The sequence below is a fragment of the Myotis nattereri genome (genome assembly GCF_964212035.1).
Source record: "Myotis nattereri genome assembly, chromosome: 1".
In the NCBI taxonomy this organism is placed as follows: domain Eukaryota; kingdom Metazoa; phylum Chordata; class Mammalia; order Chiroptera; family Vespertilionidae; genus Myotis; species Myotis nattereri.
Genome location: NC_138075.1, coordinates 136,269,999 through 136,284,822, shown reverse-complemented (window position 1 = coordinate 136,284,822; position 14,824 = coordinate 136,269,999). Strand labels below are relative to the sequence as shown.

Here is a 14,824-nt window from a genome sequence, read left to right as displayed (position 1 = left end):
TGTAAATTTATTAGTTTTTGTTGCTGATGAAGTAGAAATTATTTCTCCCCCAAATCTCAGTGGTTTGCAGACACAATGATTTCTTACTCCCATTACGTGAGGGTTGTGGGCTTGCTGTGGCTCTGCTGGGCATGGCTGGGCTTACTGAACTCAGTTAGGTTCTACTGGCTAGACAGGTCTTTGAAGTCTTGAACAAAAGTCAACGAAGCAGCCACTCCCTGAGATATACTCTTCTTATGGCTGGGTGCCAGAGCTCAAGGGGATGAGAGGACAAAGTCCCTTAAAATTCTGATATGACATCTGTCATGTCCACTAAAATTCCATTGGCCAAAGGAAGTCACACTACCAAGCTCAGTGTCACTGTGTGGGGAAATACAACCTGCCTAGAGGAAGTGTTCAGGGTGGAACAAAAAATGGTGAACCAATAATACAGTTCACCACAATCTGAGCCCAGTGTTTGTCAAAGCTACCATTTGGCCTTTTGTAATATTAATTACCCTTTAAAGCTTTCAGTTTGGAGTTCAATTTATGTAGCTTAAGTAACAAAAGTGATTAGAAGGTCTTTACAAGGTTCTATGGAAATAGGCCCCAGAGATAAAAGTAAATAGATTTGGGAATTTCAGTTAAAGAAAAAATTTAAATTTATAACTGTATAAATGTTTTCACAAGGTCATGAAGGTAAGCTATTCTTAATATCTGTGGATGTCCAAACCTGCAGAAAAGGATTTAATTAAAGTAGAGATATTGGGGTATAGTTTCCATGAGGAACGATTTCTTGACTAGTCAAGTGAAAAAGACATGAAAGGGGCAAAAGGTCTCCCTAGTGGATAATTAAATCATTCATCTGCTGAGGGAGGAAGGCTGGGCCAGATGACAGGTTTCTGCCAATTCTCTGTTTACAGTACTTTGAATTTTGAAATAAAGAAGTCCTTTTAAGACAGATGGCATTAAAATTCTTCTTACATCAGTGAAATGTCACTAAGAAGCTTAAAAGCTTGCTTAATGCAGAAAATAAAAAGAGTAAGAGAAACAGATATGAGAGGAAAATGTAACTCTCAGCATTCATTGTTTATTTTTGAGAGACTAAAACATCACAATTAATTCCGATTTTAAAATAGTAATTTGTTTTATTCATACTTTCTCTCAACAAACATTTAATTAGTATCTACTATATGTCAGACTGTGATAGGTGCTGATTGGCTAAGAAATTATACAATTCATAGTTAAAAGATCGGGTGAATAAGCTATAGATGTCACATATCACCATCACTCTTCCTCAGATTTTTTTTCTTAACATTTAAAAATGAAAATACGGTTTTAAAAATACATGTTATCATTTACAGTTATGAAAATCTAAATGCTAAAAAAACTTAGTATTTAGATGACCATATAAATAATTTTTTTCTCAGGCATTTGTTTTCTTTTTAAATAAATATCCAGTGTAGGTTCTCCTCCCCAGCTTTATTGAGGTTTAATTGACAAATAAAATGGGAAGATATTTAAAGTATACAACATGATGATTTGATATACATATACTGTGAATGGGTTTCCCCCAAGTTAAGACATCCATCACCACACATATTAATCTTTATTTTTTTGGTGAGAACATTTAACTTCTACTGTCTTAGCAAATTTTAATTATATGATACAGTGTTATCAGCTATAGTCACGTACACTTTAGATCCTCAGATCTTATTCATCTTATAACCGAAAGTTTGTACCCTTTCACCTACTCCTCCCAATTTCCCCACCTCCCTGCCCCTGCCAACCACTATTTATTTACTTATTTATTTATATTTTATTTTTTACTGTTTCTATGAGTTCAACCTTTTTTTTTTCTCCTGAGTCCACATCTAAGTAATACCATGCAGTATTTGTCTTTCTGTACCTGGATTCTTTCACTTAACATAAAATCCCCCAGGTTCATCCATGGTCTGAGGAATTTCTAAATAGCTCTGAGGTGTTTTTAAATGACAACCAATCCTCGTTGCTCGGTTGATTAGAGCATCCGCCTGGTACACCAAGGTTTTGGGTCAGAGCACATACAAAAACCAACCAATGAATGCATACGTAAGTGGAACAACAAATCGATGTTTCTTTCTGTCTCTCTCAAAATCAATCAATAAAACAATTAAGTGACAACCAGTCCTCAGTCAGCAAATTGTTTTACTTGCATTAAAAAAAATTTTTTAGTTGATTTTTAGAGGGAGAGGAAAGTAGAATTACAAACATGGATGAGAGAAACGTCAACATCAATGAGCTGCTTCCTGCACATTCCCTGCAGGCGCGACTGCCCACCTCCTGGTGGAAAAGTCCAGGCTCAACCACCACGCCACACCAGCTGGGCTGTTACATTTGCTTTTGAGGTGATCTTATGAGCAGAGCCATGAGTGTTGTTACCTCGGTGAATCCCTTTTAAGAAATTATCTTTGAAAAGTTGAAGGGCACAGCCTCATGGTGAACAGTTTACCAGTGCAGCTTGCCTAAGAAGCCCAGAAATCAAGTTTCCTTTTATTTCATGAAAGACCTCAGTTATGATTTAAAAAACAAACAAAAAACAACAGAATATTTGTCACAGTAGTAGCTGTGTGATATCACTGAGCCTTAAGCTGTGTGCCAGCAGTGGAATGTGTTTACTTGTTACAACCCATGAGAAGCCTGTCTGGTGCTATGAGCCGCGCAGAATAAAACACTTCAGAACCGCTGACTCATTTAATCCTCACAGTAGGAGGGTAGGAGCCGTTTTGTAGCTCTTTTATCCCCATTTTGTAGATTAGAACGTTGAGGCACAGAGAGGGTAAGTGTTTGCAAGTGACCAGTAAATGACAGGGCTGGGCTTTGAACTCAGGCCGTCTAGCTCCTTTTTGTGGCCTTTTATGAAGCGAGTCCAATAACCTGAGATCTTATTAAAACGGATGCCTATTCCGTTTGGTTCCATCCTATCCTCGGCCTTCAGTTGGGTTTTCTGGCGCTTGTGGTTAGAACCATGAGTTTGTAATCGCTGTTCTTCATGCAGGTGAAGAACTCTTCGTGGATCCCGTGGTGTTGAATTACAAAAACATACAGCGTGCGCACACGCACAGAGCGAAATGAACGATGGCCGTTTATGAATCAAGAAAGGTTTGATGAGGCCTGAAATGACCAGTCGTTCTTCAAGAAGAGAGACAAAAAGTGCAGGCATGGGAGCCGGGAAGGGAAGACGTCTTCCCCACGGGGCCCAAGGACCTCACGCAGGGACTCGGGAGACGCGCTCTGTCGGCAGAGGCCGTGGGAGGGGGCGCTGCGGGGACAGGAGTCGGGTTCCCCGCGGGTCTCCCGGCTCCCGGGCCCGAGCGCTCGCTGCGCGCCGCCGGGACCGCCTCTGCCCGGGACTGGGCGCGGGAAGGGCGTTGGGGCGCCTCTGCCCGCGGTCTCGGGGCTGAAGGAGGAGGGCGGGCGCCCCACCGCGCCCTTCGGGTATCAGGAACATCAGCCTGGGAATGGGGGTGACCTGGCTGGGGCAGAAAAGATGGACAGGAAACGCGCGGCTTGGAGCCCGGCTCCCCATTTCTCCATCCCCCGCCGCTCCCCGCCCTGCCGCCGCCCACCTGGCCGCCCCCGGCTGCGGCGCCAGGCGCGCTCCCAGGCCTCGCAGCCGCAGCTGCGACGTCTGCGGAGCTCTCGGTGCCGGGCCCTCCCTTCCCCCGCCCCCCCTCCCCCTTGTCGGTGCCCGACGTGCTCGTTCCCTGCCACTGGGTTCGGGGCGCGCGGTGGGTTTGGCCTGCGCGGCGGCGGCAGCGAGGCGGGGGAGCTCGTGCGAGGAGGGGCGGGCGCGAGTGTGTGTGAGTCACCGGTACCTGGGGCGCTGGCGACGCAGAGCGAGCGGCTCGCAGCCCGAGCCGGAGCCGAGCGGAGCCGGGGAGCGCAGCCGCCCCCAGGCGCCAGGCCCCGCCGCGCGCCCACCCGCGCCCCCGCCGCCTCCCCGCGCGGCGCGCCGGCTCGCGCTCAGCCCGGCGCCCACTCCAGACCCCGGCGCCCAGCGCCTTCCCGCCGGCCCCGAGGCGGTGCGGGGCGCGCGGGGGATGTCACAGCGGCTCCTCGGAGCCCCCAGCCGCCGCCGCTCCGCCGCCGCCCCCGGGAACCGCGACGATGAACCCTCAGTGCGCCCGCTGCGGGAAAGTGGTGTATCCCACCGAGAAAGTCAACTGCCTGGATAAGGTGAGCGGAGGGCGCCGGGCTGCACCTGCTCCGAGAAGTTTTGGCATCTGGGACGGGAAGAGACCAGTGGCCTGGGTGTTTGTGGGGTCTTGGCTCCGTGCGCGGGACGCGAAGGAAGACGCCCGCGGGAGAGCACGCTTCCTGACGGTGTTGGAGCCGGAGAGGCTTTTGTCGGGGTGCGGGCGAGGGTGCGGGGCTGCTCCGGCCTCGGCAGAGCTGCGGCGGAGCGCGCACCGCGGAGCAAGCCCGGGCCCGGGCGCCTAGCCGGGCACCGGGGGCCGATCGGCGAGCCGCGCCCCCTCCCGCCTCCACTCCCGCTCCTCACTGCCCCGCACCCGCTTCCTGGAAGACCCGCCGGCACCCTGCCGTCTCCCCCGCCCGGTGCCTCCCGTACCGGGGACGAGGTGGAGAGGCGAATAGTAATTAATAAGTCCGGGGCGGCCGCTGCCGCAGTGCTTAGAATGAACCCCGGAGAACCCCAGCTGCGTGCGGTGGGCCGGGCTCCGGGGGGCTCATCCACCCGGTCGGGGAATTCCAGAGGAAGTGGCTTCAGCCCGGCCCCGCAGCCCTGCCCCAGGCCTCCCCGGGCGCGGATGAGGTTGAACAGCCTGGGAGACAGACCCCGCCGCTATAGCCTGAGTGCCTGGCGATTGAAACCAGCCGGAGGCGGCGCCTGTGAAGTCTGCGTGTGGTGTCAAACATGCCTCCTAAGAGCACGCAGCCATCCTGACAGTCATTTCGGACAGAGTCCACCTTTCCCGCAATGTAGTGGAAACTGGACAGGGATGCGGGGGCGAAGGGTCCTGGCGTAGCCCGCTTCCTGGCTCCGTGGGGTACCCGACGTCCTGTGGACCGATTATGGATGAGATCCTACAGACACGGGGTGTGGGCACTTTGAACTGGAGTGGTTTTCCTTTTGAAGCCACTTCACAGGCTTCATTCCTCCATTAACCAAGCTCAGAATTCCATTCTGGCTGCCCGTAGAAGTGCAGCGTGGACAGAGCTGTGGCAGCTCTTCCTTCTCTGTGCATTGTGGTGGGGGTTCATTTAAAAGGCAGTTTTCATAGTTGCTGCTTTATTTACTTAACTGACAGTAGGCAAACACGTCCACTGTTACCCACCATCATTTTGTTGTAGTATTTTCAAATACAGGTGGGGACTGTGATGCACTAAAAAAATCTCCTTGCTGTACCCATCGTGGAAAGAACTGGCATTGTACTAAATTAAAAAAAAATTTTTTTTACAGTATTGGCATAAAGGATGTTTTCATTGTGAAGTCTGCAAGATGGCTCTCAACATGAACAACTACAAAGGCTATGAAAAGAAGCCCTATTGTAATGCGTAAGTATTGTCAAAAAGACATGCCAGGTGTGGCACAGCTTCAGCCCATAGAAGTGAGTGGACCTGCCTGTTCTGAAGAATGGACTCACTGTGCCACCCAGGTGTGGCAGCAGCCAATTACCTGTTAATGCCACATACTCTGGGGCCATGCACTTGGTTGAAGGTCATTGCGTTTGTCTTTCTAACGTGCAGGGTAATTTGTGTCTTCAACCAGGTTAGTTTTTGAGGGCCACAGTGCTGCAGAGTTGGGGACATTTGTTAGAAGCTGCAGAACTTACTGCAAATGTGTGGGCTCTGAAGTGCATGTCAGATAGATTTCCATTTTAATCACTTCAATTTTCATTTTTAACCATATGACGTTGCCATACTGCAGTTTTATATCTGAACCTAGCTGCTACAGAAGGAGGTCTCACTCACTTGGTCTTAGCTGAGGCCACTCCATAGATCCTGGAGCTTAAACAGGGAACCAAAGAATTGAGATGTGGGTATTTCCTGCTGGTTACTAGTAGGTCTGTTGGTGGGGATTATAGAAGGCAAGCTCTTTTTTGCAGGCTTTTCTATAGGTATGCTTCTAACCTATAATAATAGCAATTAGCTAGCATTTATACAGCGATTACCATGTGCTAGGTCTTCTTCTAAGCTCTTTATGCATCCTGACTCATTTACTCTTTACAGACCCTATGACTATTATTATCCCTAGTTGACAGTCAAAGAAATGGAAAAGCTTGCAGAGGGTAAACCTTAGGAAGTGGCTCAGATCACTTCTAGAGGCTGCAAAGGGTTAAACATTGGCCAGTGCTTCCAAATGGCTACCCTGCCCCCCTTCCCCCCCTCAGGCATGTATTTCTCCACTCCTGTGAGCATCTTCCCACCCAGACTATTTTCAAGTGTGGGCCCTTGGCTTTGACTGTTGAACCTTCTTCCCAGGTCCATGTGAGGCCTGTGGGCCTGGAGGAGGCAGGGGAGCCACCTAGGCTTTTGGCTAGAATGTTGTCATCAGAGATTAATTCTCTCTAGAGTTTTGAAGCAGGTTCATTCAGGTCTCCCGGAGATGGAGGCCTGTGGTTAATTCATGCTGCACTCATGGCAGTGTTATCATAGACAGTACATTTTTGTTAAACAAATGTAATGTATTCATATATCCCTGACGAGGAACTTAGAAAAACTCTCTTTGTGTCTCCCTCCAGTCCTAGCTTAGTGCTTACATATAGATCAGAAACTTTGAAAACATCAGAAAATGGGGACATTGAACAGAATGTAGGCCTCTCTTGCATAAGGGAAGTCCACAGAGATTACCCAAACTTACTGATGTTTTCAACCCTACTCTACCATACCTCTTGCTAGGATAATGTGAAGCAAAATGAGAGTTCAGTGTCATGGTGTCCTGCTTCTCTTAAGGAGAAGTATAAATGATTGGTTAAAGATCAAAGGCAGGCAGCAGTAACTAGAAGGGAAAGGCCCCCCTTGAACCATAAACAGGATAATGGTTCTTTGGTTAAAGGAAAGTGAACCATTCTTCCTATATGTATTCGGTCAGGCTTTATGGGCCATGCCAGGACTCTTTATAGCTCCACAGCCTGGAGTTAAACCTGGAGGAATGGGAGGGGAAGAGGAAAGACAGAAGAGAATGAAAAGAAGGGGAGAACAACAAATATATAATGTAAATATTACATTGAATGAGAAAAAGAAAAGTTAAAAATAAAAGGACATAAAAAAGAGGTACAACTGAGGTAGAGTCTTTGATTGCATTGGGCCTCCTGAAAATTTAGTGCTTATTGCTTAGTTTCAATTAGGTCCAATGGAAAAGAATATCAGATTCTGCAGCAAGTCATGGATGGCTGGTTTGTACTCTGACTTCATAGTGAACTAGTGCCCAGAACCTTTGAGATTTTGGACTCCAAACAAAAAGAGACCTCTTTTTGTAAATAGGAAACATCTAGGTATGTTGTTTCAGAGGACTGTTTCATTTTTAATACTCCAGTTATCTGTAAACCAAATGCTTACACATTTTGTCTCTAAAAATTGTCATAAAATTCCAGAACTTTGTTATTTGGTTTCGTTTTAATTTTTGGGTAGCATCTCAGATTTTTTTGCTTAATATTGAACCTGGTAGTCTGCTTTCTTAAATAATTCATCCTTAGTGGCTGGATAAGTAGAGTTGATGGTTTATTAATTTAATTTAGCTTTAACTTCATGTCATATGTTACCTCCAAAGAATGGAGCCTGACTAAGTTGTAGGTTCTGTCTGTTGTGAAGGCCCCTGGCTACAAGGCCCCTGTTCTCACCCCTTCATTTTTCCAAGTGCACAGATTGCCATGCAAACTTGCTGGTCAGAGTGGCTTCCCCTCTGGGGATCCTGATGCCTCGCTCTAATTCAGGTGGTGTGTGTCAATCAGCTGTTCCCTATGGTCTTGGCCAGAAGGGCTGCGGTGATTTTTCTGGGTTAGTGGTGGAAAATTGATTCTCTGAAGCATACTGCTACTGAAAATGAAACATTCTATGGCCATGTAAAGCAGTGTTTTATCTGTACCTAGTTTGGTTCAGGCCTCAATATACAATAAGTGAAAATGACTATTCTCTTTCCCCTAAAACGTTATAGTGTGAAAATTTTCATGTACACAAAATGGTTGGAAGAAGGGTACAATGAACATCTGTATACTCTCCACTGAGATTCAACTATTATTAATATTTTGCCATATTTATTTCCTATACATATCTATATATATGTACAAGTACTTTTTATTTATTTATTTATTTATTTATTATTATTTTTAGTACTTTGAAAAATTGTTGGTTCATTTGTCAGTTTCATGCATCAGTGAGTTTCAGTCATCCAGATATGTCAGTCCTAAAAATTCATTATGCATGCACTAAGAATAAGGATATTTTCTTAAAGAAGCACAGAACCATTATCACACCTCAGAAAATTAACAAAAATTTCATAATATCTAATATTCTGTTTATGTTCACATTTTCCCCATTGTCCTAAGAATGTCTTTTATAGTTGTTTTTTCTTAACAACCAGAATCCAATCAAGGTTCATACTTTACATTTAGTTGTTATGAAAATGACAGCTTTTCTTGGTGATTGACTATTGAATATTCTCTAATTTCTGCCTTCATTTCCATTGATTTATATAACCTCTCAGAGTTTTCAGAAAGAGGATTTACATAGCATTTCTTATGAAAATAGCATATATATTTAGCTAAAGAACCTTTAAAATAAATATTAAGACTATGCTTAAAAATTTAAAAGCATAAGCATAGACATTTAAGATTATGTTAAGAAAACACAAAGGCTTTTTATTTTAATTGATACCTGAGGGCATTTAAAAAAATGGAGTGAAGTAGTGAGTATTTTCTTCAGTTTAAATTTGTTGCTTATTTATATTCTCGTGTGTTTAGAGAAGAAACAAGTTTGCCGTTTGATTTCTGCAAAGGAGAACATGTATAAAATATAATTTACATAATATTTAAATTTTGATCTTTTGATAGAATGATCAAAGCATAGTACACACTGGGTGTAATGTTGGGCATAATGCACATTTAGTTCCCAGTGCAGCAGTGCACACTATTAAAATATTTAAAACAAACTAGGCTCCTTGAGTACGTGCCATGTTTTCATAAGTCTTTATGTTTCATGAGCAGGCAATGGATTCTTTAGCATACTCAGGATTTTTTTTCATCATGGTACTTGCAAAGAAAAGAAGACTCGGCAATATTTTTATTGCTGAGGTGCTGAGAAAATAACACCAGATGATTAGACAAAACACATTGCTCACATTTGTATGTGAACTTATATGCCAAGTTAAACTTTGAAAGTTTTGCTACCCAACAAGCCACACAGTGAATGTAAACTCCAAGGCCATTTGTAAAATAAATTACTTAATTTCTCATGTGTAAAAGTTAAAATTACATTTATTGTGTGTTTGTGAAAAATACATCAGTCCTTAAAATTTTCTGAGAAATATTACCACTTAGAGGTAACAATGCCAATGACTGGCCAGTTAATGTACTGTCACCAAAGGTCCCCTTATTTTAGGTCATGGGTGGGACCAGTTAACGATGGCACTTATTTAGTAGGACCTTGCCAATAATTTCCCCAAGTTATCGCTTTTGTGGAAAATTTTTGGGTCTGAAATTTTGTCCTGACGTGCCCTCTTTGACATACCTTGTATTTTGTAAGTGTCTCTTTACTTATGGGGCTGAAAGGACACAAATATCTGTGCTAAATAATATGTTTAGTCATCCTTCCAAGTAAGATTCCCTCTCAACCAAGTAGTTCGACTTACTCTAACTGTGGAAGGCTTTGCAAATAAAACAGTGGGAGCTGTGCATCGTGTTTACTTTCACTCTGCCTGTGTTAGTGTTTCATCTGGTGAATATTTATTGGCTGTTGACAGCTTGGAAGATGCTGAGCTAGATGCTCTCACTAGGAGCCGCCCGAATGGTCAGTGCAGTTCAGCCAGCCTGTCTTGAGGGCACTTAGGCCAGCGCTCCACTAGCTCTCATGTACCTTTTCCCTGCTGGTCACTCCTTGTTAGTGCCTTTGCTAAGGGTTACGAAGGAAATTAAATTTAAGCCTGAGAATTTTCCACCGCACATTTCCCTTGTCTCTGTTTAGGCCTCCCAAGCCTGGTTTCATAACACTCCAAGGATTTGAGTTATCTCAAGGGGACTTAGGAAATTCTTGCTATTATGTTAGCTTTAATTACTTAAGAACTTCTCATGAAAGGCCCTACGGTGCAATTGGAGTTTTGAAGAAACACAGAACTGGATTTAAATACTGGCTTCTTCATGTCTTACTGAGCAAGTCTCCTGACTGCTAAGCTTCATTTGTAAAATGGGAATTGTAATGCTTACCCACAAGGCTGTGTGGGGACTGATAGGACAGTATGAGGCAAGCAAGGTTCCAGGCCAGTTTCTGGCGCACAGCAGACCGTCTCAGTACACAGCCGTGCCCTCATTTCCTCAGTGGCACTTCTTCAAGGGAAAAGTGGGTGGAAGGGAGGAGAGGAAGTATATCAGAGAAATGATAGTCACACCTACTAAAACAGTGGTTCTCAACCTTCCTAACGCCGTGACCCTTTAATACCGTTCCTCATGTTGTGGTGACCCCCAACCATAACATTATTTTCGTTGCTACTTCATAACTAATTTTGCTACTGTTATGTATCCTAATGTAAATATCTGATATGCAGGATGTATTTTCATTGTTACAAATTGAACGTAATTAAAGCACAGTGATTAATCACAAAAACAATATGTAATTATATATGTTTTCCGATGGTCTTAGGCGACCCCCGTGAATGGGTCGTTCGACTCCCAAAGGGGTCGTGACCCACAGGTTGGCGACCCACAGGTTGAGAACCGCTGTACTAAAAGGTTAACGCCAATGTTTTTAAGCTGTGGGTTGTCACCCATGATTAGAGGGTTGTTTCCAGAACCGAAAGAGAGGGCGAGAAAGAGAGAGGAGAGGAGAAGAGAGAGAGGAAGGGAGGGAGATATAGGTAGATAGATAGGCATATAGAGACTATCAGGGTACATTTGAGCTGTGAAGAGAGCCTTGTTTTGGCAAACGTTTTTTCTTTTAGTCGTATGTGTAAACGTGTACCGGATCATGGTGTAAAAAGCTGGAGAAACACTAGTTGGCTCCATCTTCTTCATGCCCCACTGAAAGGTGATGGTAAGTACGGTGCTGTGTGCAGTCAGTTCATGAGGGCAGACAGCCACTGCTTTCACACTGTCTGGGCCAACCTCACCCTACTCCACAGCCAGCCATCCTTGAGGACTCAGCTCAGCCACCAGAACTCTCACCATCCTATGCAGGAACCACATGTTTATCTGGCTGTGCCCCTTCTCTCTCGAAGTGGCTCTGAGGGTACCTGTATTGCCCACCGCAGCATCCCCAGAGCCTGGCTCTTAGGTTCAGTAGAGATGAGCCGCATCAGTGAGTGTGAAGGTTGTGCTCCATCTCAGAGTGTGGTCACTCCTTGCCCCCCAGTTCAGAGTGCTCGCCAGCCTAGTTTCTTGTGGGGAGGTAGACAGAGGGGTGACCTGGAGAAGCTGGCTTTTTTTTTTTTAAATATATTTTATTGATTTTTTACAGAGAGGAAGGGAGAGGGATAGAGAGTTAGAAACATCAATGAGAGACCAGCTGCCTCCTGCACACCCCCTACTGGGGATGTGCCGGCAACCAAGGTACATGCCCTTGACCGGAATCGAACCTGGGACCCTTCAGTCCGCAGGCCGACGCTCTATCCGCTGAGCCAAACCGGTTAGGGCGAGAAGCTGGCTTTACAGTAGGTTTTGAGAGCCTGAATAGTGGTCTGGTGGCTGGGTTTTGCCGAGTCTGCACACCCAGGGGTAAAGTCTCCCCATTGGCAAGAGAGGCCCACTTCTATAACGTTCCATTTCTACCCAACAGGAACTTTATAGAAATTAAATGGGGAAAAATTTGTAAGCCTTAGCATAAGAAATGACACCTGTTAGGTACCCAAATGTTAGTCCCCTCTTTTAAAGTAAATTGAAAGTTGTTGCCTCATATTTCCCCCTTAAAGAGAGGATAAAATGTCACATTGTTAAAAGTAACCCTGAGTTACTATGGAAGAATACTGTGGTATGTAGGAGTTTTAGTCAGTATCAGTTATAATATGTTTGGCTTAACTTTTTAGTTACATGTCACACAGAAAAAAATGAGACCTTTTGCTTCTTGACATAGATGGGAGGATGGGAGGAGGATGACAGTTTTGTTGGTGTTAAAATTGGATGGTTGAAAGTGAGGAAGGAGACACTTCATTTGAACAAAACAAAAAAGGTTCTAGTGTATATATATTTATATATGCAAAGTAATTTGGTTCTCAGTTACCTTACTGAATCATTGATGATATCTAATGAATTTTGGTATTTTTTGAAGTCGTAGTAGGAGACCATATTTACAAATCACATACTGAGTTCTGTCACATTGGAAAATGTTTAGGAAAGGTGTCTTCAATGCGTAGTTTCCCTCTGTGATGACGCATCTATTATGGAATGATGTCAGATTAGAGAAGATTTGGAGATGAAACACAGCAAATATCTTCTGTAGCACAGTGAAATGCAAGGTTAATACAAGATATAGATGTGGGCGCTTAAAGGGATATTGATTATGTGTCAGGGGCTTGTGTAAGAGAGCATTTCAGTATGTCTTCTTTAAACGTTTTCAGATGAGTGCTTTACAAAGGATGGTGGTTCTGGGGAATGTCAGGAGTGAGAGGGAAGCAGACACATCCACACCTGACACCTTTGTCCTCCAGAGCCCTGGCCCCTCACAGCTCCGTCTCTAGGGGAACAGAAAGTCAATTTTTTTCCTCTGTACTTCTATAGTTAGGGTTACTAACAAGACCTAAGCTTTTAGCAGAGTGAGAAGTGGTATCCAGAATAATATTTATGAGCTGAGTACCCAGAACATTTAAAGGACTTAGTAAAAGGATTATTATGGATTCTACAGGTCTGCTTATTAATGAAACTGTTCTTCAGCCTCTTCTATCAAACCCAGATATGGGGCACAGGCCGAACCAGCAGACAGGAAGTTGTGAGAAGGAGCAGGTTTGAAGGGCTAGGATTGTTAGTTCCAACACTGGAAACCCAGTATTAATTTTATCTCTAGTCTTAGTGGAGTCCTTTGTGTTCAACTCTTGTTTACTTTCCCACATTCTCTGTTGATCCATTCCCAGTGAATTCTAGGAGGAGCTAGAAAAAAAAAAAACAAAACTAGTGGGATGTGTGTGTTTTTGACTAGCATGAGATCGATAAGTCGACTGGTGGTCTGCCATACTTGCGCCTGAGCTCAGCAGTCTAAAAGCCACTTAGACAGAAAATCCTTGATGAGCTTCCCTGCTGCTCATTACCCATCAAGGGCGGGTGCAAGTCAAGCACAGAGAGCGTGGAGAAATGGGATGGCCAGAGGTCTGGGGTGTGGCGTTTGAGGCTTGTCTGCTGGTATTGGATTTGGTCTTCTTTATTTTATTTTAATCTGTAACCTTGTGGTGTATGGGCTTGACGCTTCAAGCCCCTCGGCCAGGGCTGAATGTGGTCTTTAAATGTTACTTCATTATCTGTTAATTGGTCAAGAGTGTGAACGCCACCAAATTCAGGCAGGAGCGCCAAGAATAGTGCAGTAAATGCATACATCAGCACAGAAAGGTATAGCAGAGACTCAGATGTATATTGACGGTGTTTGGATGTCTGTGCCATCCTCTCGTGGCTACTCTTTCCATCATCCACCCCAGCTCCGGGCCTCATGCATCTCTGTCATCTTCTACATCTCCCTCCCCTATGTCCCCATCCCCACGTATTCATCTCCTCTGTCGTTGCCCTTGTTCAGGCTCTCTTATCATATTTGGCTGGTGATCTGACTGGTCTTCCTATTCTAGCCTTCTCTTTTTGAATGCTTTTCCTGCCACCACCGTTATCTTTCGAAATCACGGTTCTGGTCACATTACTCTCTTGAACAAATACCTCTGATGGTTCCCAGGGCCTAAAAAAATTAGGTTTCCGACAGAACCTAAGGCCTTTCGCAATCTGCCTTCCTCTCCCACTCCTGCTTGTGCCTCTCCTCTTCAGCCACTGGACTGCTGGCTCTGATCCTTCGTCCGGCTTCTTAACCCAAGTCTTACATTCTTCACCTATAAAATGGGCATAATAATAGACGACTTCATCAGATTAAGAATTCATTCAGGTAAGCTTAGCAGAGTTTCAGGCACATAGGAAGGAGTTAATAAACATGAGCTATAATTCTTGTTCTTGTTCAACTTGACACAGTAATTTGACCCTTGACTCACACTGCTCTTCTGCCTCCTGCCCTTCCCTCTTTTAAAGTTACGCTTCTCTTTAAGGAACAGCGTTGACAGCCTTGGTGAAGCTATGCAGAATCTCGCATTCCTGCACTCTCTCTTCCTGCGCTCTCATCATGGTTTTGACACCTCAGTGACATCACTCACCAAAAAGCCCACCTTGGGCTGCACCTACCGTTGAGGCAGCTTCTTGCTGAGACTGGACAGTGGTGGCTCTTTGCCTGGGGCTGGAGGTGGCGTGGGGGTGGGGAGGTCCAGTCAGCTGCAAGAGCTTTGCTTCTTAAATGGATTATTTCTGTCACGGGTTTAAGGAACTGAGAATGGGGGTTGCCAACGCAATTCCAACACTGGCCACCTGGAATTAGCGCCACTCCACAAATTAAGGGTGTAATCCTATCAAGACAGCCCTCACTTTAGATGCCAGACACAAATTAAGGCGTCCCCAGACCAACC

The 14,824-nt window shown here is 44.8% G+C and overlaps 1 protein-coding gene across 1 annotated transcript in view; it reads left to right on the top strand.

Moving 5' to 3' along the window:
- The first annotated feature begins 3,855 nt into the window (after positions 1-3,855).
- NEBL (nebulette) overlaps positions 3,856-14,824 on the top strand; it is a 372,828-nt gene continuing 361,859 nt past the window's right edge. Inside the window, exons 1-2 of the mRNA XM_081103924.1 lie at positions 3,856-4,197; positions 5,444-5,538. Coding sequence (XP_080960050.1) covers positions 4,129-4,197; positions 5,444-5,538 — 164 coding nt within the window. The 5' untranslated portion in view covers positions 3,856-4,128. The remainder of the gene's footprint in view (positions 4,198-5,443; positions 5,539-14,824) is intronic.